Genomic DNA, 25,482 nt, shown 5'->3' with positions numbered 1-25,482 from the left:
AAGTTTCAAACATGACCCAAAAATGTACAGCAGTTGCTGCAGCTTTCTAAACAGTGGACCATTAGACCATTCCCAGGAGGTCTGGCATTCCGTCACCTGTCAAAAATAGTCAACATAAATGGAGAAGTGGAGAGTGCAATGTGCTTGATGGAATTACCCACAGCCTTCCCCCCTTCAGAAAGCGACACTGCTGAGACTGAAAAAGGCCAATCTGGACAGGCTGTTCCTTTCTCCTGACACCTAAGAAAAGCGAGGTAGTATTCTGACAGACAGGAATATCCACAGGCAAATAGGCAGTTAGTAATTTGCAAGGATTTGCTAGTGGCAGGATTTTTGTTATTTATGTTCAGCTCCATCTCATTCTATTATGAAGTCTTCAGTCTGCTTGCTTCCTCAGGAAAAGTCTTATGATTCATGACAACAACATCTACTGAAATGAGGTGAGTAAAAAACAGGCTATAAGTGATTACAACTTCAGGACATAAGAGCTACATCTTTGTAATGAATGCCAGTTATTTACTTAAGAGCAATCTGCTGGATGTTTACTACTTGTCTTCTCACAAATAAAACAGTTCCGTGTAAAAGATAGAGATTAAATACATCCTCGGATGTATATTAGTCTTGTCAAACAAAAAAACAACAGCAAACAAAAGGAAGACATATTGCCAAAGTCTTCTAGTTTGGCCAATGTGAAATGGTGTTCCTGTACCTTCAGTGTCTACTTGCCACTAATCCAACAAAACATTCCAAAACTCTCTCTTAAACTTGGTATTTCTTATTTACTTCAGGGTTGGTAGCAAGGAGGATTATAGCATGGGAAAGAAGAGCTGTTCTTGTTCAGAGGCATTTTGTGTACACAATTATTTGTGTGACACTTGGCTGCATATCTGAACACTTGCATGCCTAAACTCCCACTAGAGTGTTCACAACACAGAGATTTTCTTGCCAAAATTGCTCAGAGATATTACACATTCAAACTAGCTGACTTAATGGTCTCCTTGCTATTACTGGCAAACTCCTACAGATGCTGTGTGCATCTAACTAATTAGTCACTGCCTCATCTAACATTGAGACAATTGCATTTGAGAGAATTGCTTTGTTTCTGAAATTCATTCCCGACCACACATTCCAAAAACCAAAGAAAACCCATGTGAGCTGTTTCCGCTTACCACTGTCAGCACCAATGTAGCTTTCAAACAAGCTTGCCAGGAGTTTGTTGGATGATTTTTGGAAAATACCTACTACGGTTTCATTAAGTGGGTCTTTGTTCTTCTCAAGCCATCCAATGATGTTGTAGGGAACCTACAGCAAGGCATTGAAAACAAACCAGAGGTTGCAAATGTTCCTCGCCAGAGCAGCCAGGAGCTCTTTATGGTTTGGCTTGAAGCCAGTGACTCCTTGTGAAGTGCCGTGCTTAGTGCAGTACCAGCTGCCCAGTTTTTTCATCGCTCCCCCTCCGGTTCTCTGCTTCCTAACACCCAAAACTCTCTTTCTAATAATTACCATCAGAATCCCATGCACCCCTTCCAAACTATCTGGACCCTACATTTCCCATGGACTCAATGTGGTTGTAGAGATACCACGTCATCGGTGGCCCAGAAACCCTACAAATAAGTGCTGAAGTATAAACCACACAAGTAATTATTTAACTTCAAAATAGTATGCTACATTGAAATAATTAGGGTTTTCCGACAGAAATATAATGATTAAAAATCTAACTCCAGGACTTTACCACAGCTCTATTTAGTGTGAAAATACGTTCCATTATGAGTAGCATAAGGGAATAGAAGTTCTAATTTTCTTTGCATAATACATTAACAACTACAATAAAGACCAAGATGGGCATTATTTCTTTTAATAAATAAAAAATGAGCTTAATGCTCAATTATAATTTGAAATTAACAGCGTCAGGTAAATTCCAGCTCTGCTGTGCTGAGGCTTTACATCATCTATAAAAAATGTCCTGTGCCCCTCTCGAATTCTTCCTGTGTATCTGGTCTGAAAACAAAGCTTTGAAACTAGGCAAGTTTTGGCTCAGGTTTCACAGCACTGAATTATATTGTTGTTCACCCCAGCATCAGCAGACCTGTTAATTAAACCCCCACAGCAGAGTTAACCACTCTTCCTTTTGCTACTTTGACACAGTGGTCCTCGCATGAGTAAAAACTGGGTTTTTTTTTTCTTTTTTAAAACCCCCCTGAAGTTAGGCAGAAATTTGTCAGTTCATTTGTCCAGGAAATGAAGGTGAAGAGTTAGATGCTGTTGCTGCTGTTTAATCACTAGTCTTAATCTGAATATAGGAAAAATTAAAAGGGCAAGGCATATTTTCAGCAGAAGCACTGTTAGCCTTCCTCAGTTTTTTTCATTCTATTTGTGCATCCAAGGACCAGATGTCCTGGAGTCTAGTGGCATCTAACTGTGCTGCAATACTTGTGCAGAGACAGTAGGTACCTGCTTTTACTCCTCACTGTTCCTTTCTTCCCCTCTTCATCCTTCCCACCCTCTCTTGTTGTATGCTATGGCCAAAGCCCACCTGGAAGACCTCTAATACAAGGCAGCAGAGGAACTTACTGCACCAGCGTAATGAAGGAGTTCAAAGTGAGCTTCATACTTCCTCTTCTTGTCAGGTCTGGGCTTCTGTAAATTAGGTGACTTGCCAAGATGGTTGTCGTAGAGTTTAGATTTGAATGTCATATCTGTAGCTTTTGGGAACATGCATTCCTCTTCAAGGATAGACAGGATTCCCAATGGCTGTGGATTGAGGAACATCTTTGTTGGAAAATGTTTAGGCTGCCTGCTTTCAGTAGCTGTGCAGCTTGTAAGTTTTATCTGATGGAATTTTAAGCTTGCAAAATTTTTTCTCATTCTGAGGAGGAAGCCTTTGACTATTCAGTATGTCAGTTGTGCCTTAGGAGACCTTATGATGGCTTCCAGAAAGGGTTTGATTTATCTTTCAGGGCAATTGGACCAACTGCATTTTATCATTCTTGTTTCAGGAAAAGATGAACTTCCTAGCGGTGGACAGATTTTTTATGAGGAACTACAATCATACACAGATATCCTGGCCCTGCAGAAGAAAGTGATTAAGTAGAACACTTAATAATCAGCCTTTCTACTCCAGCTCTTCCAAATGTCCTGCTAGTGCAAAATGCAAAATTTCATGTTTCCTTTCAGATCAGCAGGGATAGATGTTGTGCCATAAAACATGGCAGAGAGATACAAAGGGAGATACGGCTAGGGACAGCTGTCCCCACCAGGACCACACTATACTCACAAAGGAGGGAAAAGAAAAGGCATATCCCATGCTGGGGAAGTGGTGAGAGGTTTCTACCCTTTCCAGGGCAAAAAGAGCACAAAGCATTTTGTGCATCAATATGTAATGTGAGAAACAGGAGTCTCACAGGGAGAGGTACAGCGCATGAGACTGAAGCATGGCATTTGCCCTGAAAAGCTGACAAGTTTGATGTTAAGTATATGTGGAACAAACTAAATGGAAGAACAGCAGGGACAGAGAAAGACAAAAGTGCAAATCAGGGAAGGTTATACAGCTGTACAAATTACCAGTTACAGCTTGTGGTTACTGTTTGCTCTGTAATGCAGACTTACAGAGGTAAAACTGAGTAGCCACAAATACTGATTTTCCTTTGATTCTGTACTGTGTGTAGCAAGGCAAGAAACTTGTTCTGCTGTTTATCCTACTCTGTTCAGTGGGCCATGAAGACATATCCAAGGGAGCATCATGATTAAAACCAATTCAGTAAGTATTCCTTAGCACTGTACATACCTTCTCAATTAGATCAATGCAGGCCTGCAGGTCCATGCCAAAATCAATGAACACCCAGTCAATGCCTTCCTTCTTATACTCTTCTTGCTCCAGGACAAACATGTGATGATTGAAAAACTGCTGCAGTTTCTCATTAGTGTAATTGATGCACAATTGCTCAAAGCTGTTAAACTGCAGAAAGAGATAAAAAAAGAAGCATTTGCATTGCAGTTAACCGTGGAACAGCAAGAAGGAAACTGTTTACATCTAAAACCTTCTAAAGAGTAACTGGTTGAGAAACTACTGATTATAAGACTGAAGGCAAGGGAGGAGGGAGTTCAATATCAGACAGTCAGCAGCCCACATTTATTCAGGTCTCTCAGGATACACATGCCTTTCCTTCAGCAGCGTGCCACACCAGTCCTGTAAAGCAGAGCAACGCATTTTTTGCTCTGCATGTATGGAGAGCAACATGTAGCAGCAACAGCACTAAGCACTTATCTTCGGGAATGGATTCCAAGAAACAAGAGTTGTGACATGCCTTTCTCACATACACTCCTGTACAACCATGATAGAACAACAGAACAACCCAGATTGGAAGGAAACTCTGTGCTATGACCTGTTGAAAACCTCCAGTGACAGGGGCTCTACCAAGCCCTGGGGAGGTTGTTTCAGTGCGTGATTGTTCCCAGTGTAAAAACTTTCTTACATTGTTATGAAGATATATCTTATATTGAGATACAAAGAGGAAGGAATATCAAACCCTATAAAAGATGCTTTCTCTAAAAAAGAAAGAATGGGAACAATACATTCTCCTAAAAATAACCCAAAGCATGTGAGACGTTGTCCCCAGGAACTATTGGCGAGTCCAGCTGTGCTAAACGCTGAGTGGTTTTTACATTTGTTCATGGAAAAAAAAAGTATAAAATCATGTACACTATATTCTTTATGGCTTTCTCAGCACTTTGCCTCCTGTTCATTTAGAAGAAGGAATATCCATCCAAGAGCTATTGTTTGACATCTTTTATGTCCTTCCACCAAGTCCTCACACATTAATACTCACATCAAAGATTTCAAACCCAGCAATATCCAGGACTCCAATGAAGAACTGTCTTGGCAGCTTAGTGTCCAAGGTCTTGTTGATACGGACCACCAGCCATTTGAACATTCGATCATACACTGCCTTAGATAAGGCGCCGACAGCATACAAAACCTAAAATACATGTTTCAAAATACCACTGTGTGAGACAAAATCCACTGTGGAAAACAAGGATTTCAGTGCAGTAGCCTGTTTCAATGTCTGCTTACAGTTTAAATGAAATTTCACAATGGTTCTTATAATCACCAGGGTATACTTAATACAACACACAGCTTCTCCTATTATAGGTGCTGAATTTTTTTCAAATTATTACTATGTATATGTGTGTGTATACTACTGTACATAAAGTGTTCCTAAAGCACCTCTTTGGAATAAGCTGGACAGCAAGTTGCAAATGATTTATTCCCTTATACTTCTGGAAGTTAGGTATCAGAAAGCTCACACACCGGATGCCAGCCATGATGTCCAGAGCTACTGCCAGAATAGGGGGTGAGGTCTGTGCTCAGGTTGCTCACTGCCATTTGCTTTTAATTTTTGAGGGATGCAACAGCATGAGCAATAGGAAAAGACTGTCTAAAGTCTCTTCTTTAGCCTAGGTACAACTACACCATTTGGACAGGCCTCTCTGCAGCAGTTTTATAGCTTCTCAGCCCATCTTCAAACAACAACTTCCATTGTAATCAAAATGTTGCAGTATCTTCTACAGCTGCAGCAGTGCTAACCCAAGGACTTTTTTCCTTCCCTAAATTAAGAGATACCTTTAAGTGGATATTGCCTTTAGCTGATTGAGGTCACACAGAGCTTAAAATTACATTAATAATGAATGAGTGATGAGTGAATAAATAATCCATGGCTCAACTCTTCCAGGTAACTATTCTCATCCAGAATTAGATATAAATACCCATGTGGTTTTACTGCACCTGGTTTCCTAGAGTGGCTGCTACTTACACATCAGAAAAACAATCCTATCAAAGGCAGTGCTGGCCACTATTCCTTTGTCAGTCTCTTTACCAGTTTCCCTCACTTTCACTGTCTATTCCACCAAGTTTGGGGATATAAAATGAGAACAGTTACTAGAGGCTCATGTTAATATTTCTAGCAATTTTCTGTCTCTGTAGGATCTAACAGACGAATTCTGAAGGCTTGCAGGGTAGGTTTCCAAGTATCCTGAAAGCTTCATCTTACCTGTTCAACACTTTGACCTTTGGTCACATACTCGTTGCCAACTTTCACTCTAGGATGCAACAAACCCTTAATCAAATCTGAGGAGTTGATTCCCATCAGGTAGGCAGCTTTGTCAGCACCTGGTCAAGAGAAACAAGGTTTGAACTGGCTTTAAACTTCTATATGGAAAAATGCCTAGTCAAAAAAAAAAAATAAAATGGAGTACATCCACTTCCAAAGAGAAATTGGATGAAGACCTTGGTCTGTTAATGATTTGTGTTAGGTGTGCCTATACTCTCCGTTGTGGTAGAGAAGATCATCTAACTATACCCCAATTGCTGCAAGAATCATGCTTAAGAAACTCTTCAGATTTAGGGAAAAGAACATATCTCCGCACTGATTGTAGATAGTTTCAGGTGCAAGAGAAAGTAAAGAAGCAAGACCTGCAGACAGGAAAGAGAAAGCTAAGGCAGCAACATTTTACAACCATTTTGTGCAAATGGTCTCAAAAAGGGAATTTGATCCTGCTGGTCTGACTGTGCATGTTCACCTTCTGCTGAGTAAGGTTACCCACCACTCACCAAGCCTGCTACAAGTAAAGCAGGAGCACCCTTGATTGAGCAGGAGCTACAATGTGCAAGAACAAAGCAAACAGGCTGCTGCTTCCTCAGCACACTGCCTGATACATGCCAGAGTGTTGAAGCTGAGGAGTAGTTTTAGGCGTTATTCTTACTTTCAGTGCCATCAGCCTCTGCCTGCTCTTCTCTGGGTCTTTGTTTGAATTTCATATTCCCAAAGTGCATGATGGCACCTGTGAGCTTGTAGGAACCAGACTTCTCATCGGGCACAAATCCCAAGATGTCCATGGCTTGCTGTGAAAAGGAAACACAGGTATTTTTTCACTTCCCTACTCAAAACCAATGGTATTTTGCAGCCCCACAATCTACCTTTGCTGGTAGATATTACTATTTTGCTGAAGAATGTTATCACCCAAAGCAGCCCCTGGAACACCCTGAAGACCCAGCAGTGACTGGGAGCGGGGAAACAGTTCCCTTTATCCAGCATTTTAAAAATCAAAATTAAAAGAACGTTGTGCCCATGGGCACATGGAGTAAGGCCAGATTCAAAAGCATAATAGTCTACCAGTCCTCATGATCCCACAGTCTAAATAAAATTAAGACCCATTTCTGCTTTCTCTTTAGTAATTCCGGTGACAGAAGTTAGGTTCCTCCCAGAGATTTTTCCTCCCCACATGCACCCGATCTACGGAACCCAAAGTCAAATCCCTGCAGGCTTACATCTGTTGCCAACAACTCTTCTCCATCATCCAAGTTGTCCACTGTAACTACTCCTTGGGAGCAAAAGTGGTAGTCATATGGGTTGGTAGATATCAGTAGCATATCTGTAAAAGAACTGCCAAGGTCAGAACTTCCATCCATTCAGGTTAACTTCAAAGATGGAGATCAAAAAATCAACAGTAACATGCATTTTGCTCTGCACAATTGGGTAGTTTTGTTGGGTTTTTTTTAACAACTGCGGGGCAGCAACCAACTCTCCTATTCTACTGTTCTGGTCTGCAGATGGTAATTTAGAGAAAGTGAAAATAAAAAGAATATGGGAATACTGCATACACATCTATTAAGCATGTATTGCAGTATATTGAGTTTGTACTTTCCTGTATAGCCCTACTTTCTGCCTTGTGTGCCTGTAGGGGTAAAAATACCATCTAAGTAGAGAAAAGTATGATCCAAGACAAGAAGGACGTGCATAGTTTCCCCTTTTTTATAACAGACTCACAAAATAGTGACTTCCATCACTCTTTGCAGAAGACAAAAGTCTGAATACGGCTTGCTCTCTCTCTCCTCTTTCCTTTGCCGTCACACCAAAACCCACAAATGCAGAGTTATTTTCTAGAAAGCTAGCTGGCTCCAAAACTACAGGCAGAGATCTGCTTCCTTAAATCAACAGAAAGTTTCTCCCACGTTCAGCAGACCAAGGTTTGGTATAGATTTCAATCTTTTTTATACATGCACACATTCCTACATGTCCAAATATGCATGTATGCATGTAAATATGTCTATCAATATATGTTTATATAAAATCTTATTGTCTATCACATTGCTATGTAGTCGCTATGTTATATATTCATTTACCTACATTTATACTTGTCTATACTTATTGGTATTTATACTTATCCATATTTAGATATGTATATGTTTATATACAAGCACATACATTTCTTGTCTACAAAACAGAAGTCCCTATTGGTTTCAGCCTCTTCAAGAGCCTGCAGACTTGCTCATGCTGGCCAGAAAGGTGTGTGCTGTTGTAGAGTATACAGACAGTTTATGAGAAAGAGCATATTTTCCCAGCACAGGGATTCTCACAGGAATCTCAGTGCAAAGCTTCCTTGAAATCTTTCCTGTAATGTAATTGTCATTAATTAGGCCATGTAAAGCTAAGAGTGTTAGGGACTTGACTAAGCACTGTCAGGATAATAAGACTTCAAAAGAGATCATGGTTGCTATGGCCTAGTGGGAGTTTAGAAGAGCAATAAAGTGACTCCACAATGTATTTCATAAAATGTGTTCCTTCAGAGCACAAATTGAAGTTAGCAAACCACATCGTTTAAATAACTAGGGAAGGTTTTATTCAAAGCATTAGGAGATGGCAGCAGAGACCTCAGCTGCTCTCTGCCCTTCTGCAGCGGGTCTGTGGGACCGCATTTAGCCAGGGGAATCTTGAAAGGGGTAATCACCACATAATCAGCAGCAGGCAGCTTTGAACATTCTCTCCTGCTACACAGCATGCTGGGATGCCAGTTTTGTCACTTGGGGCAGAAAGAGGAAACTAACTTTTCTTCATAGACCTATAAGCAGATCTTCTCATATGTGAAAATCTGGATAATTAATTTTTATCACTGCAAATGCTTTTGGAAGCATATCATTTTCCAGATGTTTTGAGACCTTGTATTACAGAAATTCAGTGTGACACTTTTTGCCTTTATAATGCTATGTTTTAGAAGTCTTAGACTTTAGAAAAATGGTCTCTGTTGCTGCCACTGGAACAGCATCTCTAAAAGATTGTATTTGACAGTGGAAGTTCAGTTTCATCAAGTAGAAGCGTAAGGGCCTTTCTGCACATGAGTTTGCCCCTAACCCCTCCTTATTCACTGTCCATTCGGTTGAAGGTTGGTTCTTAAAGGCCTTGGATCCACATAGTGCTCACCTAGTAGCTCCGGTTTCTTTCCTGACAGGATTTGGTAGAAGATGTGATAGTCTCTTTCGCCAGGTTGCTGGAAAATCACTCGGGACTTCTCCAATAAATCTAGTTGCACAAAAGAAAATTCAGTGAGAAAGGCTCTTAGAGCTTTCAGATGAGCAATTGTGTTTTTAAAAAGGAGAGAGTTTTCTGCTTACAAATCTCAATATCAGCAGATGACAGCTTGCCTGTAGTTCCAAAATGGATTCGGATAAATTTACCCTAATTCACAAGAAGAATATTCTAATTAGTGCATATAGTATACACAAAGGGAAACAGAGGATGCTGCTTGACAGCAATTATTTGGTCCAAAGAATCAGTTCATGCCAACTCCTTGGATTTGCACAGACAGATTTTCAATGAGAAATATCCAGCAATGATACTGTTCTTCCCCAAGTCTAATTCTGTATATATGGCCATGTAATCTGCTTGCAGAGAAAGGATAACAGTGTACTTATCTGCCAGGCTAAGATACAGGAAAGCACACTGCTTCCAGTTTCATGGTGCAGGTTTACTGTAACACAGGACTCAGAGCAATAAGCCTGGATTTAAGGGACCCAAGCTCCTTTCTTTGGCTTCTCCTCATTTGCAGTCCTAAGTTATACGCAGCTACTTATGTCAGAAGGGTGGTGTGATTTCACACGGCTTTGCTCATTAAATTTGCATATTAATCCATCCCAATTCATAAAAATTTAGTAATTTTCAATTAGTTTCTCATACTCAAACACAAAAACTTTTTAAAATAATTAATTTCTGTTCCAGCTGACAAGCTTCTTGTACAATTGTGTAGCTTAATTTCTGTTCCAGCTGACAAGCTCCTTATACAGTTGTGTAGCTTTCCACAGATGCTTACAACCACACCTTCCAATTTAATTTTTAACTAGGTTTGTTAGGGAAGCATGGGCTCCAAACTCACGCTGTTGTCCTCATGCCATTCTTTTTGGACTTCTGAGCCAATGTCAACTAAATGTGGCAGAGGCAGACCTCCCAAACTATTGCTCTCCTGCAAGCCTAACAGAAAGGAAGAGAGGCCCAAAGTCGTGTCAGCAGTGAGGGACAAGCAGGGGGAGCTTACTGAGCCAAAAAGGTAGATGTTATGAATCAAAAAGTAGGAGTACTGCTGCATGTGCGGGGCTGCAGAGAGGGATGATGTCAAACGGAGCAGGGACTGTGGTGTATTTCTGATACTTAGTGACAAAGTAGAGTTATTATAGGAAGGGGGAGTGATTTAGGCTAGAGGAAAATATGGTAGGAAAATAAGGCTATGTAGCAGAGGTAGTCCTAGAGAAGACATGCCCTTACTGTTCAGTGGGCTTCCTAAAACTTGGCTTTGCTTGTCTCCTGTTAATTTTAAACAATTTAAACATTTTAAACAATTATTCAGACTGGACCTTTCTTTGTTCCTTCTTATTTTTCAATCCTTTCAGTAGGTTTGTTTTTAGGTGTTGGGTTTTTTTGCATGTTTGGGTTTTTGTTTGTTTATTTGTTTTTTTGTTGCTGCTTGTTTGTTTGTTTTTGTTTTTGTTAGATTCTACTTAGTCATTCTCTGTGTGGAAATCCAATCATATTAGTGGGTAAAATGTGAAGCAATTTATGAAGGGCTTATGACAGAGATATTATTAACTGGCCATTGCTGAATTAGACATCACTGCATTATGTTACAGACTTACAAAACGCGAGGAATTGTCGTTTCTCAGGGTTTTGGCATTTCCAAAAGCTTCTAGGGCTGGGTTTGCTTGAATGATTTGATCCTCCAAGGTTCCCTAGGAATCAAGATTGAAATGTTATTGAGAAACCTACAGGCCACAGAGTCAGCTGTCAACTATAACTTAGCCATGCATTCACTTACAGAGTGGAGCCTCTACAGCAAAGTGATTTATTTAGCTTCACCCCAGGGGTGGCACAGTGTGAGTGGCATAACAGCAAGGTCATCAGGCAATTACGAGTGCTTAAAAGGCCTCAAACATTCTGCTGCTCCCTACTGTTTTGCTTTGTAGTTTTCACATCTTGTGCCATCTGCATGCAAAAGAAGTCACTGTATCTTCCCATGTACTGTGGAGCATGTGGGGACACCGGCGTCAATGCGTGTAGGAGAGGGGCTATTGAAGACGGTGACAAGCGCTAGAATGCATTAGATTTGAAAGCACTCAGAGCTTGTAGTATTTGGGATTTTTGGGGATGAGAAAAGCTTTAACTGTCACTCGCACAGACTTCAGTCTGCTAAAGCGAATGACTTTGTCTGCCTGGGCTCCGGGGATGCTTCACCGGGGGAACCACACAAAGTGAAATGCTGAGGTTTGTGACACATCTGACAGAGCCCAGTACCATTTTGGCGTGGAAAAGGTAAAATAGCAAAGCTAATGACTTACCCCGGTTTTGGTAGAGGGTTGCTGAAAAAGTAGAAACACAATGGAGAGGGAAAAAAAAGAGAGAATGTAAATATTAGTATGAAGAACAATACGAAAGATAAAGATTAGCAAGGTTAGCTGTCTTGCGAGCACCAACACACCAGCAGTACTTTTTGAAGCCTTCAAAAAGCACGCGTGGCAGTTACTTTTTATTAACCGTACATCACAATGGTGCAAATAACAGATATTGAAGCTGGAAGATGTTCCATGTAGTTTATCAGCCCAGATTGCATTTTATTTTCATTATCATCACCCTTTTTTCCCCCAAATAATCCAAAATTTTAAGTGCAGCAAGATCTCATTGCCTAAAACTTGTCTGTTTGAATTTACACCCTTCTATTCTTGCCATCTGGCAGCAGCCTCCTTTCCCTGTCCGGTTAGTTGGTGTTTTGGTTCATTGGTTCCTTCATCTCCAGAGCGAAACCACCATGAGCACCACCCATGTTTGCATGCAGAAAGCTGGCTCTGGACCACTCAGTCATTTGTTAAGAAAGCCTTGCAGGCCTCAGATGAATGTGGATTAGACTTTGATGGTGTGAGTTATGTGTAAAGACTCAAAGCCTGGCTAAAATTTTGGTCTTACAAATACAGGTCATAAGAGTCAGTTAATTTAGCATGCAAGAACACTGAGCCTTCAAGTGCAATGAAGCTCATAGCAACACAAGATGAAAAGTAGCATGAATACAGTATTCACTGTAACCTTAGAGAGCACTTATAAGAAAAACAGCACTTATCCAAACAGAGATACAGAAAAGCTGATTGAAAAAAAAAATCTTTTGTCAAAACATTCCTATTTTTTGGTGAATAAAGAAAAGATTTCACCACAACAGACATTTTGTTGAGAAGTTATAATTCTAGTCTTTTTGAAGACTATTTTCCTTGTGGAAAAAAAAAAAGTTAATCTTTGCAGTCTCCCCATCTTCTGACCAGCTTCAACACAATTAGAAGCAAATTTAGTGCACACAAACCCTAAAACTCCAGGAAAAAAGAGCAGCAGCAACAAGCAACTGTCCAGAAACAGAAGAGTGTTTTCTGCTCCATCTGGAGTGTGGCAAGTTCAGCTGTGCATTGCCTCTCTACCTTCAGAACAGCATGCTGTCAGTACTGCAACTTGTGAGGTTAGTTGTACACAACAAGGGAACCTTGGGAGCCTGAAATAAGACAGCCACTGGCAGACTTACATTCTTTTTACCAGTTTCACCCAGGGCTGCCACTGTGGCAAAGTACTGGATGACACGTTTCGTGTTGACAGTCTTGCCAGCACCAGATTCTCCGCTAGAGGAAGGAGGAAGTCAACATAGGCATTGCTCAAACAGCTGTAACTCATCCTTTCAACCCCTTTCCAGCCAGCTCCACCCCTCAAGGCTATTCTCAGAATCACTGACTCTCATGTCTGCAGCCTGTTGTTTGGCCATTTCCATGGAAATCACATCAAATTGACTGAATGAAGAGGTGAATTCCTATGGCAGCAGTGGCTCACTCTTCACATGACTGGGCTCAGAAGTCCAGTCCAAACCAGCGTTACACTAAGATTTCTTTAAGCCTGTGAAGTTTTATTGCAAACTTCCAGACAGAGTATCTGAGGCAGACCTACATACAGCTAATGAGTTAGAAAAAGTACAGCAAAGCTGCAATAATTTGCCAGCGTTATCCAGGAACACATATGAACTGTGTAGAGACACCCTCAAGTCTCCATCTTTCATGCTTGCCAGTAAATGACACACCTCTTCTTCTCTACATTGGTCATTTCCCTCTCTTTCGATGCACCTACATAACATTCTTAAATATAATTTGCAGCAAGAGCAACCACACTGAAAAGAAGGACTCTGTGTTCTGAAGAGGGCAGCTGCAGCAGGGCTAACCCTGGAAGAAGCTTCTCTAACTGCCTACCAAGTTGTCATGATTTCTTGGAATGAACACCGGATGGGGATCAGAAATGGGCCAACCTCTATCAAACCCTTAGTTTCTCATGGAGCTCAAGTTAACCATCAGATGGCCAAATTGCCAGTTATTGTCTTGAATCAAGTTCCAGGTGATTTAGCTGAGATTTCAGGAGGCAACTTGTATTTTACTTCAGGTTTCTTTTTCTTCAGAGTTTCTCACAACAACAGAGTCTCATATCAGTCAAAAGAGAAACACTTACGTGATCAGCATAGACTGATTCTCCCGATCTGTGGAGGAGGAAAAAAAGGAGACAAACTTAATAGGGTGTGCAAATTGCTTATTATAATTGCAAATGAGTATTAACTACTCCAGAATCAGTCCTTCAAGGACGGTAGAGAATCACATGAAGCAGAGACAGAAAGATAAAAACTAGTATCACCTCGAATGACCTCCTTCAGTGAAAGCCCTGCCCTGAATACTTCTCTTGAGTTTGTTCAAATCAGTATTAAAGACCTGTGAGTCATACACATTCTCCCGTGTCTGGGAAACTATAATAAAAAAAGTAATTTCCTTTTAGCAAAACGTTTCTTCTCTTACTTCTGGGTGTGTCTTTGCTTACATCTGACCCTTCTGCTCCTTCAATACCAGACCAACAAAGTAATTTTGCTGGTTTTTCACAGGCAACTCCTTACAATGCTGTAATGAAGCAAGCTATTGTCCAGGCCTAATGGCGTGATCAGAAACAAGCATTTATTAGAACACTTTGCAACGTTAATATATTATTAATTAAGTTCAGAAAATGCTAAATCATGGCAGTTTCCCAAGTCACTTCACCTCAATTCCTCTTTTCTTTTTAAAATCCCAGTCATCATGGCAGGCTACATATTGGATAGTCTTATCTGATAAAAGGGCTTTTCTTTGCAGCCACACACACATCCCCTCTGCCCAGCACTTTCTGTCCCCTCACAGCTGAGGCACTTTCCATTTTATTAAAACCAGGTAACAGCAGAATGTGTTCCAGTCAAGCCTCTTTGGGATTTATGCTGCCGTCTCGCAGGACCTGGTGTTAACACACTGCTGCTGCCCCCTGCTGATAAACTCTTTTTTTCCCAGTAACTTGAGGGTCAGGGTGAGAAAACTCCGTAGGGAAATCTGAGGTTCAGTGCCACAGAATTGGTGCCCAGAGCCACAGCACGTGGTATGACAATGAGCCGTGGCAAGTTTGTGCAAGTGAGGTGCCCACAGCACCCTTGTTAGCTGGCTTTCACTAACCTTGGAATGCATACACCTTATCAGTGTTAGAATACAGAGCCTAAACTGACAGTAAGCGTATTTTTGAGGTTGGGAAAACACAGACGTTTGGGACATGGGCCCATTTCTGTTACAAACTGATGGATTCACCCAGATCAGACAGCTAAATTTGTGCACCTTACAGATAATGGAGCTTACGTGTATGGAGCTTACTCTTACCAGAAGTACCACTGGAACAGGCAGGGGGGTTTAAGAAAAATAATATATATATATATATATATACAGAGAGAGAGAGATACACATACACAACAGAAATCAGCAGACTGCCAAGCCCCGTTGCTTGTAGAGTATTTTCACGTTTGTTACACGCTGCAAAAGCTCTCACAGACTTCCATCCAGTACAACCCCATCAGCTAATTAAAGCAAAACCCAGTGTGAGAGCAAACAGTGCCACTTACTGCGCAGCATGTCGTGGTACGCGTTATCAGCGATGGAGAAGATGTGGGGAGGAGCCTCTGAGCGCCTCTTCCCTTTGTATGCAGCAACAACCTCTGACTTGTAGACAGGCAACCACTTGTAGGGATTTATAGTCACGCAGAATAAACCGGAATAGGTCTAGAGAGGAACACAAAATAAGAGTAGGAAAAAAAACCCTTTCAGTGAATAAGGAAAAAGTTATGGTTAACCAAGCAGGAACTGGTGTTGCCAGCTTCTGATTTGGGTTTGGATTTCAGCCTTTGATTTGAATTTCTGAAGATACTGGTCTGCTACTTGACTTTCTAATGGCAATTGATACCAAAACTACAGATATGGAAGTTTTCGAAAGGGGAAAAGTGGTTTTAGGATGTCAACCAGAAACAGAAACATCCCCTTCAGTAAAACAAAGGACCAGCAAATAGACCTACGTCTGATTTTCTGCCTTGTTACCCCACAAGAGTTGTTTCCTCTTGAAAATGGGCATTGTGATGGAAAGTTACAGTTTTCCCATTTGAAATCCATTCTTAGGAGGAGAAAAAAGCCTCCCATTATTATTTTCATGTGAACACCTTCGGACAATTTCTGGTGGACATTCAAAGAGAAAACAACTTCATAGGGTTATACTCCAAAGATGTGGAGCTTTTGTCAGCTTTTGGAGAAACACAGTTGGTAAAAATGTATCTTTATAGATGTTCTTTGGACTATCTACAGTCCAAGTTCACTGGGGCCTGGATATTATGAAGAAAAATGAGATTCCAGTTGTAACCTCAGGGAATTGGTGTCAGCAGGTACTTAGCCCAGCTTGAGGCAAAAATCTTCAAAGAAACCCAGTTGTTATATGGGCACAATCACTATGTGCACATAGATTAATTAGCTCAGTTAAATTCTAAAAGTTTCAGGTGAAATCTAGGTCTTTTCCCCTAAAAATAGCATTAGGCCTTGGCATGAGTCCTCAGTCCTGTTTTCTACAAGAAAAACAGTAAACCCCAACCAGAAAATGGATTAAAGCAAGATGCCAAATTTAACTTTCTACCTATACTGATCTACAAACAAAGCTGTGCTTCAGGCCATGCATGCCCGTAAAGGGATTATTAGAGAAATGCAGAAAGTGTTTGACAATCAGAATTTAAATGGGAAAAAGTTGGATTCTGATGAACACCAAAAGTCAGAGCAGAGATTGGCTGGAAAATCAATAGATTCCTCTGACTGATTTCAAACACAATTGAATGCAGCAAGCTGAGAGCAAAATTCTGGCCCTTTAAAATTAGATTCTACTGAAGCTTGTTCTGGTGCTGACAGAAATTATGTTAATCATGTCATGGGAAAGATACAGAACAAAGGGAAAGATCAGAACGAAACAAGACAGATGTTAACACTGAAAATGAAGGGCATATAACTACTAAACTAAGATAGAAAGGCTCATACTTTAAAGAAGTTGTGTTTGTAAAGAACTCTAAGCTTGAGGCAGTTTCTTAGCAAAGAAATTCCCATGGCTGGTGTTGACATAGATTAGTATGAGAAGATGAAAAATAAACTGGGTCTCCCCAATGCCTTGATAGAAGAAAATATGCCCCACACCACACCTCTCCTAGGCAAGCAAGCAAAATCGCAGAGCTATGCACCATTTTATTAATTTGATTTTGTCTGTATTCAGACATGTGCCAGCTCTGAGCAACTTCTTTCTTGAAAAGATGAGCGAGACCCTCAGTTTTGTGACCTATCAAAGTTGTAAAACAAATATGAAGAACATAATATGTTCAAACAGGAAGTCTGGACTTGAAATGCAGGTGGCTAAATACACCCTGTGTTGGCCCTTACATAGATCATCCAGTTGCTGTAGCGCTTTCTCAGATTGTACAGCACAGACGCCTCGTTCAGATGGGTCAGCATAGACATGTCCTCGATCATGTCGAATTTGGGAGGGTTCATTGTCTGCACGTCATCTTCTTTTATAGTCATGGTCTGCAAAGACAAATAAGTACAGAAACACTGGAAAACACTGGGATTTTCTGTTGCTTCACATGCCTTATAGGAGAAAATATATATTTCCCCCTGTAGAGGGAAGTTCTTCAGCTCAGTCCATACATAATATCATTTGTTTACACAGATGTCAGAAGCATGAGGGAAGGCTGAGATGACAAAAGTAAGAAACGTGATGGTATGGCTGCAAAAGGAGCCATGAAATTTGGCTACAGCCTGGGTTTTTATCTGTGGGGGCCAAACCAGAACTGGTTGGTAGCAAACCTCCAGGCACAGACTGCCCATGACCGTGTAGTGGCTGACGATTGACTACCCATGACTGTATCACTGGTTTTCCCTTGGTGGTTTTCTGAGTGTTATCTTATCCTGATGTGGTACCACTTACCGGGGCTTCCCTTTCATAGCCCATTTCACAAAACAGGCAACTGAGGTTAAACTAAGACAGGGAAGTTCTGGAGCTTGCAGCTCTGGCCTTGCTAGTCACAGATCAGACAAAACCAGTTTTGTACCCTTCCATCCGCTGTCTGCACAGTCACTTTGCCTTCGCTGCTTTCTGTAATTTCAGCTTCAACGTAAGCTTTCTTTTCATCAGGAACCCAACATTTCTTCTTCCCTGTGAAATTGTGGAGATTGAGGGTTTACAGGCTTGCATCAAACAGTAACACTGTGCCTACCTAAGTGAGATTTCTGGGTTACTTTTTCTGCACAAGTGACACAAAACCTCTGGGATTGCAGCAGATTGGCAGTGCTGGGAAACTGCCTGAAGAAGGAAAATGAGTAGGGCTCCCAAATGTTGTCTCCCTTTGAAACTACGGCTCAGCTTCCTCTAGATCCTTCCAACACAAGGTGTCAAAATATTTCACTAATGCTGGCTAAGCCTCAGCCTCCACGGGAAATCCATAATCATTATCACCAGTGTGCAGATGGAGAAACTGAGATCTAAGCCCAAATTAAGGCGTAAGCTAAAAAGTCACACAGAGAATTTCAAATTGCGCAAGGAATTCAACCCACATTATTTGCCTGCCAGCCATCAGATTTAACCTTACTCCTTCATATTTTTTCTGAGGTTTGTGTTGAAAAACATCAATATTAATAACCTACATCGAGTTATGTATGTACCTTCTTAGAATTTGGAGTAGCTGCACTAGACTTTAGGTCTTTAGTTACAGCAACTGTTGGGAATAGTGAAAGGCTAAAGTTATTGGCATATTTACACTTAATACTAAACTTCAGGGCTCATATAAACCCATTTCATGAAAAATAAATTATGAGAAATTAAAAGCTATCATCACATTGTCATACAGCCTGTAAATCAAACGAGACATCTAGTCAGGCCACAGAATCTCTCATTGCTGAAACATCAATGTCTGTTGTTTTTCTCTCAAAATGACAGAGATGATTCCCCTTTTAGCAGAGCAGTATTGATACACCTTGCTTCTAAATCCAGATAATTACTCATCATAGATTATTTTTATTTTGTACTATCTGTAGTTTTTTAATAGCTTTGCCAAATTAAGGAACCAGAACTTGGTTGAACCAGCTACCTCCAGCAGCAGCAGCACAGCAGTGACAAAGGAGGCTTTGCATCCTGCTTTAGTCTGCATTTCCTTAACTACACTTGGGTGTAACCCTCATCCCTCTTAACCAGCAGCACAAAGGTATTGCAACTCACCATCGAAGGCAACGGTCTGAGCCTTCATCAGCTCCTTCTCGCTCTTTCGGAGGTAGGGAGCAGCCTCCCCAAACTCTGACATATCGACCATCATCTTGGCAAGGATTCAAGGTGGCACAGCTCACAGAGGAAAAAGAAAGGCACCTGATCCACCAAAGAAAGAGGGGGAAAAAACCCCAAACAAATGTCTATTTTGTGAACGATCCAAGGCAATATAAAATGCTCAGCACAACATGGCAGGTGCGTGATCAAAGTGATGATTAATTTGAATCACAGATACCTGGTTTGATGATTAATTTGAATCACAAATACACAGGTTTGGAGCTATACTGCACCCTTAGTTAAACCCTTCCTTGGCTCAGCGTATTTAAAGTCACTCAGATCTTGCAGGGTTCAAAAACCTCGACATGGGTCACAGTTATCTCCACAGGAGAATTTTATCTCTTCTTCATGGCACATATGGTGCTTAGGAGTAGGAGGGACCACTTGAAGCTGTGACCACTTGAAGCTGTGATTTTAAAAACTACTTAGCAGGGGCCTCTTCTGGCCTCTTTCAAAATTGCCTGGAGCAGAGGTATGCCCTCATGCCGGTCTCCCTGGGGCTGTGCCACTTCAAGCACCATCCCAGGCAGGCATTTTCTGGGAAACATGGAGCAAGACTTCACTGCTGCAAACTGAGAACTGCTGCAAGGGTATGCGTTATGCCCTTGATGTGGCTCCAGGGACATATGCCCGTGCTCTCGCTGCAGAAAGTCAGCACTGGAGCTGGAAACAGCTCTGCTCCCTGCAGGACACTCCTCTCATAGCAGGAATCAGCATATTAATAAAAACAGGACTAGCACGGCTTGGGGAGTTGCTGTGCTGGTGCAGCTTCCCAGGTTGCTGGTACCTCCGAACTCACCAGGTCTCCCCCTGCAGCAGGGCGTGACATAGGACAAGTGTATCTGCAGTATTGGTGCAAGGGCTTTGGTTTTAGATTGATTTGAGCATATTAGTCCAGCTTAATACCTACACATGTTTTCTCAAATGACAAGGCCGTGGTGTTTAGGAGCCTTTTATCATGAAAGAGAGGGCAGGGGATATGGGTATCAGTGGGACTAATTTGCTGGGTTTGTACTGCCAAGTAATTAATTTGTTTTGTACTCTCTAAAGTGATCAAACAGATATGTTGTTTGTTTGTTTTTTCACATACACAGACATAAATACTTACACACACACACACATAAACTACTCAAAGTGCTGTCCAGAGAATGTCTAAAAGAAGTTCCACTGCTATAAGGTGTACACACACAATTTTAGAATTTCAGGTATTTTTTTCTTTAAAGTCAAGAGACCATTCAATCACTATTCAAACCTATATAACTGACCCTCAGATATAATCTTTTCCTTTATTTAAATTCTTGTGCAATATCCAGAGCAGTTGGACAAATTTTTGAGACCCTTATCAAGATAGACCCTGTAGTCTTTCAAAATTTAATTCAATGTATTTCTAAGAAAATCCTGGTAGGAATAAAAACTCCTCGCTAACCAAGGCAGCTTTTTTCCAACACATTCCTCCTGGGGAACGTAAAGCCCTAATACAGCAGAGCTGCCAAAGTGTTACATCCAGCAGTACAAGCTGGATACCTTCTGTCTTTTTGCTGTAGAGCAAAAATTTTCTTCTTCAGAATCAACCTTAATTTTTTGTAGACTTTAAAATAATCTTGTAAACCTTAATCTTTTTAAAGATTAAGGGCCTACATAAGCACAAGTATCTCCAATTATTTTAACATGATCTGAACTGACCAAAATTCCCAGCTGGAGACACAACTCAATACCAGCCTGGCAGAGTCTCTCTTCCTCTCTAAGTGTGTCTCAGCTCTAGTGGAGCAATGAAATCACATCAGTTCATACATTTAAACAGAATAGCGTTAGACCACATAAGTGTCATTTCACATTAAACGTGCAAATGCCAGAGGGGCCACTCCAGTGTTAATCTCTAGGACTCAGGGCAGGTTCTCACAAGTCATAATATACACTAAAGTGCTCTGAACCACTTCTGTGCAGCCTAGCTCCATTTGCAGACCTTTTAGGGACAGTTACTCAGCTATCACCTTTTTCTTCAGCAGCCTGTATGCTTGGAGACGCAGCAGAGGTTGGAGCCCAGGCAGCACACACCTTGTGGATGTAGACAACTCAGTGAGGCAAATCTATCACCAGATACAAGAAATTGGAGATTTTGTTTTGTTATGGACATAGGATTATTTTTAAATTGTAGAATACTCAGGAAGGATGAGGCTAAAGCTAAAGATGTTCTAGCTTACAACAAAAAGAGCCAGCCCTTGTATATCAGTTGTGGAAGAGTCTTGAAAACACCTACTCCCTGTAGAAAGCCAATACTGTTGCACGAAATTAGGTGGCATGGTGAGGACCACCGACAATTTGATGGTGCATTCAGACCTGGAAAGGAGGGACTTTGTCTTTCTCTGCTGGGACTGTTGGAAGAGAGACCGTAGTACTAGCGGCAGATAGTAACACAACGGCAACAACATCAGGCATCACTTGGGTTTGAAGGGAGCCCAGTAATTTTCCAAGGGTTGTAACTCAGGTTGGATTAATGAATGCCTTGGACCAGCATGCTGCTTAAAATTGTAAATTACATAAGCCATCATCTCTTGCAGATGATACAGAAGGCAGAAAAGATGACTTGCAGGTACCAGCTAATCATTCCACCCAGATGCATAATTACAAGGGACCTGGCACTTCCCTAAGCAGTTACTCCAGTTGGCTAAATGAACATGCGGGTGTTAGAGAAGAAACATGTACTTGCCGTTCTAGCATTCAAGCAGCATCCTAGGATGACTAACATAGGCTAGATGTTTACTGACACTACTACTAGGCCACATGAAAACCTTAGTCACATCAAAACCACGGTACAGTGTTAGAGCACAGCACCCGCACTTAAAAGTGAGAGAGGTTGGTACTCACCCTGGAGAGCACACAGAAAGTGTCACGACTCCGCCTCGTCCAGACTTTATATGCCCCTGTCTCAAGGTCACTGGTGATAACTGTTTAAAGGCATCAGCAGTTTTCCTCCATGCCTATATTTGTCCGCCGGGTCCCAGCTGAGGAGACAATGCCCAAGGCGGGGACACGTGTGGCTGTGCCCTGACGAAGGGGGGCGGGAATGTCAATGGGGAGAGACACGCTCCTCATTGCCGGCTGCCCCTCACCACACCATTCTTGTTCCATGACTTCATGGAAGAAGCTTTTCCTGCTTCTGTGTTTTCACTGGGGCAAGTGCTTGCTTTTCCAAGTGCCTCAGAACTTAATTAACATAGGCTTGTGCGTGTGTGTGTAAATTAAGACTATTCAGACGTAACTCCCCTGGAATAAGAAAATCAAAGCTTCTTGCACAAGGGATAAATGATAGTGGAATTTGGTTACATGACCCAAACTGCCTTCAAGCAACTGCCTTCAAGCAACAAAGCTAGGATATGGGTTCTCATATTCCAGTCCAGGGCTTTAAATCCCCTTCTTGGGTCGCAGGAGTTTAAAAGCCAAGGCTATAGGCTCAGGCTTGGCATATACAGGTATTCCCCAGAATTAAGAATGTATGGATTCTGCCCGTAAAGTGAATCACAAATAATGAACAAAGTAGGCATCAATTCTAGAGAGTGTTTTGCTTTAGTAAACTGATTTATGAGACCAAGTTTAGGCAATGTCTGACCTTCTTATCGTAAACTCATTTTTCCTGTAAAACAAGCACTGTAAGTAACTCAGGTCTCATTTCACTGCAACCTATAAATAGCAAAACAACTGACACAGCCAGATTGATTTGCTTTTACCAGCATGCGTAGATATATATGTTCCCTTTGGTTCTATCATAAACTGAATATAAAAGCACAAAGGAAAATAAATATTGTGGATAATGCTTGTTGGACACAAGGGAAGACAATATATTAGGGCTTTATACAACTCAGTTTCAAGGAAGTGAGGAGGGAGCTTATCCACAGCTTCATTGAATTCTTAGATACCCACAGGAACAAGTGGTTTGATTTTTGACCAGGCGTGAAGGAAAATGTCTGCATATTGAGTCTGCTATTTTTAAAGCTGTTGCCCTGATGACTGGACAGGGACAGGTTGCACAGACAAAGTAGGTTTGTAAGAAACAGGAATTTATGGAAGTGATAGGCTCAAAGACAGAAGACTGATGTGGCAGGTCTGAGGATCTGAGTGCTTTAGTAACTTGGTATTTTTAGCATTTGGGGAATGCAACCAAGAGACAGAGAATCGCTACTGCTTTGCTAGAGACATGTGCACCTCCAGAGCAGAGCCCTCTGCTAAAGCTAGGGCTGAAGCTTTCTGTCCTGCTCTGGATACACCTGTGAAAGGAACTTCTGTTCAAACTGAACATGATCAGCTTGTGTCACCTTCCAGAGCTTGACTGACTGTCACACTTAAACCAGAATTGCTTCCCAGCCTGCTGCTTTAGAGGTGCTTGGTGCCCTCAGCATGGATCTATGTCGATGTCGGATCAAACTCATCATCTTTTTGCTTTATAGCTGGCAAAACAGAAAACAGAGCTGGTGATTCTGGCTGCTTGGGTGAACAGCGAGTGATTGTGTAAACTCAAGCAGATGCTCCTGATCACGTAGTTTGAAACAAGGTAAATTGCAAGCATCACCAAGATTTATGGACATCATTAATCTGCTGTGAAAATTGAGAATATGATTATTTTAAGTGACGAGCATATAACACACTGATACTCTCTCCCTCTTGCTCCTCTCTCACATTGCCAGTAGCTTTGCTGCTAAACACAACATTCCCATTACCACCTACACTGCTTAGAAGAAGCCATCTTCTTACAAATATGCTGTTATCACTTACATTTTTTCTGTTCTGCAAATATTCATCTTTCATCAGTCCTGCATGAACACTACAATCTTTCTCCCACGCCTCCCTTTTCTTTTTTTGGGGCTTCAAACAACTGTTTCCATCACTGACTCTAATTTCAATGCTTGTGTCACTTAGACAGGGACACAGCCAGCACTGGTTTAAACGTGATCAATTTATCTTCCTTGCTAGCCTGATGTGAATTGATACTGCACATTATTCCTGCATTTTTGGAGTTTATTTGCTTTCTTTTAATATGAAAGAGAAACTGAATCACATTTTCCCTTGATTAAATTTGTAACAGTGACAACCAAAGACATTTGTCTCCTGCAGGGGCTACTTTTAGAAAGGTTAATGCTGGTCACTGTTTCTAGGGAAACGAGGGACTTTGATAAGGAACCCTTGTGACTAACCTATTTTTAATAACATTACATATTGGAAAGGAATGCAATAATGTTTATCAGCTCTAGACACAGATAGTGTCAATATTGTGGTCTTATATGGAAAAGCTGACATCTGGGATCTGTAAAAGCCTAGTTATGAACCCTCTTTATTTTCTTAGACAAAAAGATCAACCAGTCAGCTGGGTTTTGACAAAAGCTGACCTTTAGACTACTCTTAATGAAATGTGCACTGTAATAACCTGGCACTCCCGAAAAGCAAGATCAATGAGAGAGAAGGACACCAGTTCAAGATGCATATGCTTGGGGAAAGCATCTTCTGAATCAGGATCCTCTGGGCTGCTCCATAAGCAAGCAGAAAGACTATCCCTCCATAAGATGCATCTAAAAAGACTGAGAACATACTATTTATCTTGGGGGCTTTTTTTTGTCAGTGGTCCCTGCTGGCGTTGTAGTCTCTGTTTAAAAGACAATGGGAAAGATCCAAAATGATATAGTTGGATGCTCTTTGAAAGAAAAAGTTCATCCATGTGGGAATAGTTTCGGCAGAAGAAACGTGTTAACATCATACCCCGCAGAAAGACCAGGCTTGTTCTGTACAATTGAATGTATTTTCTCTTGTGAGGAATTATGGTTTAATTCTTCAAGCCGTCGAAGGCCCAAAGAGAAATTGAAGGGGGAGAGAAGCTTGCCTTTATAAATAGTTGCACTCTGCTACATCTCTAAAGGAGGAGAAAATTGGCACTAAACAGTATATTGAAAGTGTGTTTATGACAGCTAGATTCCCATTATTAGAACCTTAGATTTTCAGGTTTCTGCAAGCCTTTGTGCTCCCCCTGCTGCAGTGCCTGTGCTCCGCCCTGGACACAAGCATCTGCAACCCAAAGAGGTATCAGGACACCTCGTCACATTCTTTTCAGAATCATATTTTTAAATAGTTTCCCCCACTTAATTCTTTGCTGATAGCTACTGTGTGATGTGATAGTAGAAAGGAAATTTAAATTTCCCTATGGAAAGCATCTGCTTTCAAATATGCCTGAGGGAAATAATTCCTAAGCCACCAAAATGTTTTAAGTGCTTTTTAAGCCACTGTAATCCACTATCTATTGTTATCAAAATGCAGACCTCTGAAACCTCTTCCCATTTTGAGTAGCAGGATTGCACTAGTGACTACAGAGCATTAACCCACGAAACCACAAGAGGAGTGTGGCTGATCTCCCTGGCTTGGTAGCATGGCAGCATCTGTC

General features: G+C 41.2%; 1 protein-coding gene across 3 annotated transcripts in view; it reads right to left on the bottom strand.

Annotated features, from left to right (window-relative positions):
* The window catches only part of MYH15 (myosin heavy chain 15), a 45,817-nt gene extending 26,718 nt beyond the window's left edge, over positions 1-19,099 (bottom strand). Inside the window, exons 1-17 of one of the 3 annotated variants that reach the window (XM_027680973.1) lie at positions 18,960-19,099; positions 17,797-17,900; positions 17,126-17,269; positions 15,289-15,445; positions 13,839-13,866; positions 12,877-12,970; positions 11,657-11,677; positions 10,958-11,050; positions 9,446-9,509; positions 9,255-9,353; positions 7,325-7,428; positions 6,760-6,898; positions 6,048-6,166; positions 4,827-4,976; positions 3,785-3,955; positions 2,572-2,751; positions 1,170-1,302 (exon numbers count right to left, since the gene is read on the bottom strand). In XM_027680973.1, coding sequence (XP_027536774.1) covers positions 1,170-1,302; positions 2,572-2,751; positions 3,785-3,955; positions 4,827-4,976; positions 6,048-6,166; positions 6,760-6,898; positions 7,325-7,428; positions 9,255-9,353; positions 9,446-9,509; positions 10,958-11,050; positions 11,657-11,677; positions 12,877-12,970; positions 13,839-13,866; positions 15,289-15,445; positions 17,126-17,269; positions 17,797-17,900; positions 18,960-19,053 — 1,894 coding nt within the window. In that variant the 5' untranslated portion in view covers positions 19,054-19,099. The remainder of the gene's footprint in view (positions 1-1,169; positions 1,303-2,571; positions 2,752-3,784; positions 3,956-4,826; positions 4,977-6,047; positions 6,167-6,759; positions 6,899-7,324; positions 7,429-9,254; positions 9,354-9,445; positions 9,510-10,957; positions 11,051-11,656; positions 11,678-12,876; positions 12,971-13,838; positions 13,867-15,288; positions 15,446-17,125; positions 17,270-17,796; positions 17,901-18,959) is intronic. The other 2 variants (XM_027680974.1, XM_027680975.1) reach the window with 2 other exon arrangements.
* Positions 19,100-25,482: the final 6,383 nt, after the last annotated feature.

This window comes from Neopelma chrysocephalum, unplaced genomic scaffold (assembly GCF_003984885.1).
Source record: "Neopelma chrysocephalum unplaced genomic scaffold, ASM398488v2 Primary Assembly neopelma1_60, whole genome shotgun sequence".
Classification (NCBI taxonomy): Eukaryota; Metazoa; Chordata; class Aves; order Passeriformes; family Pipridae; genus Neopelma; species Neopelma chrysocephalum.
The sequence above is the reverse complement of the archived record's forward strand: the minus strand, read 5'-3'. Positions and strand labels throughout refer to the sequence as shown.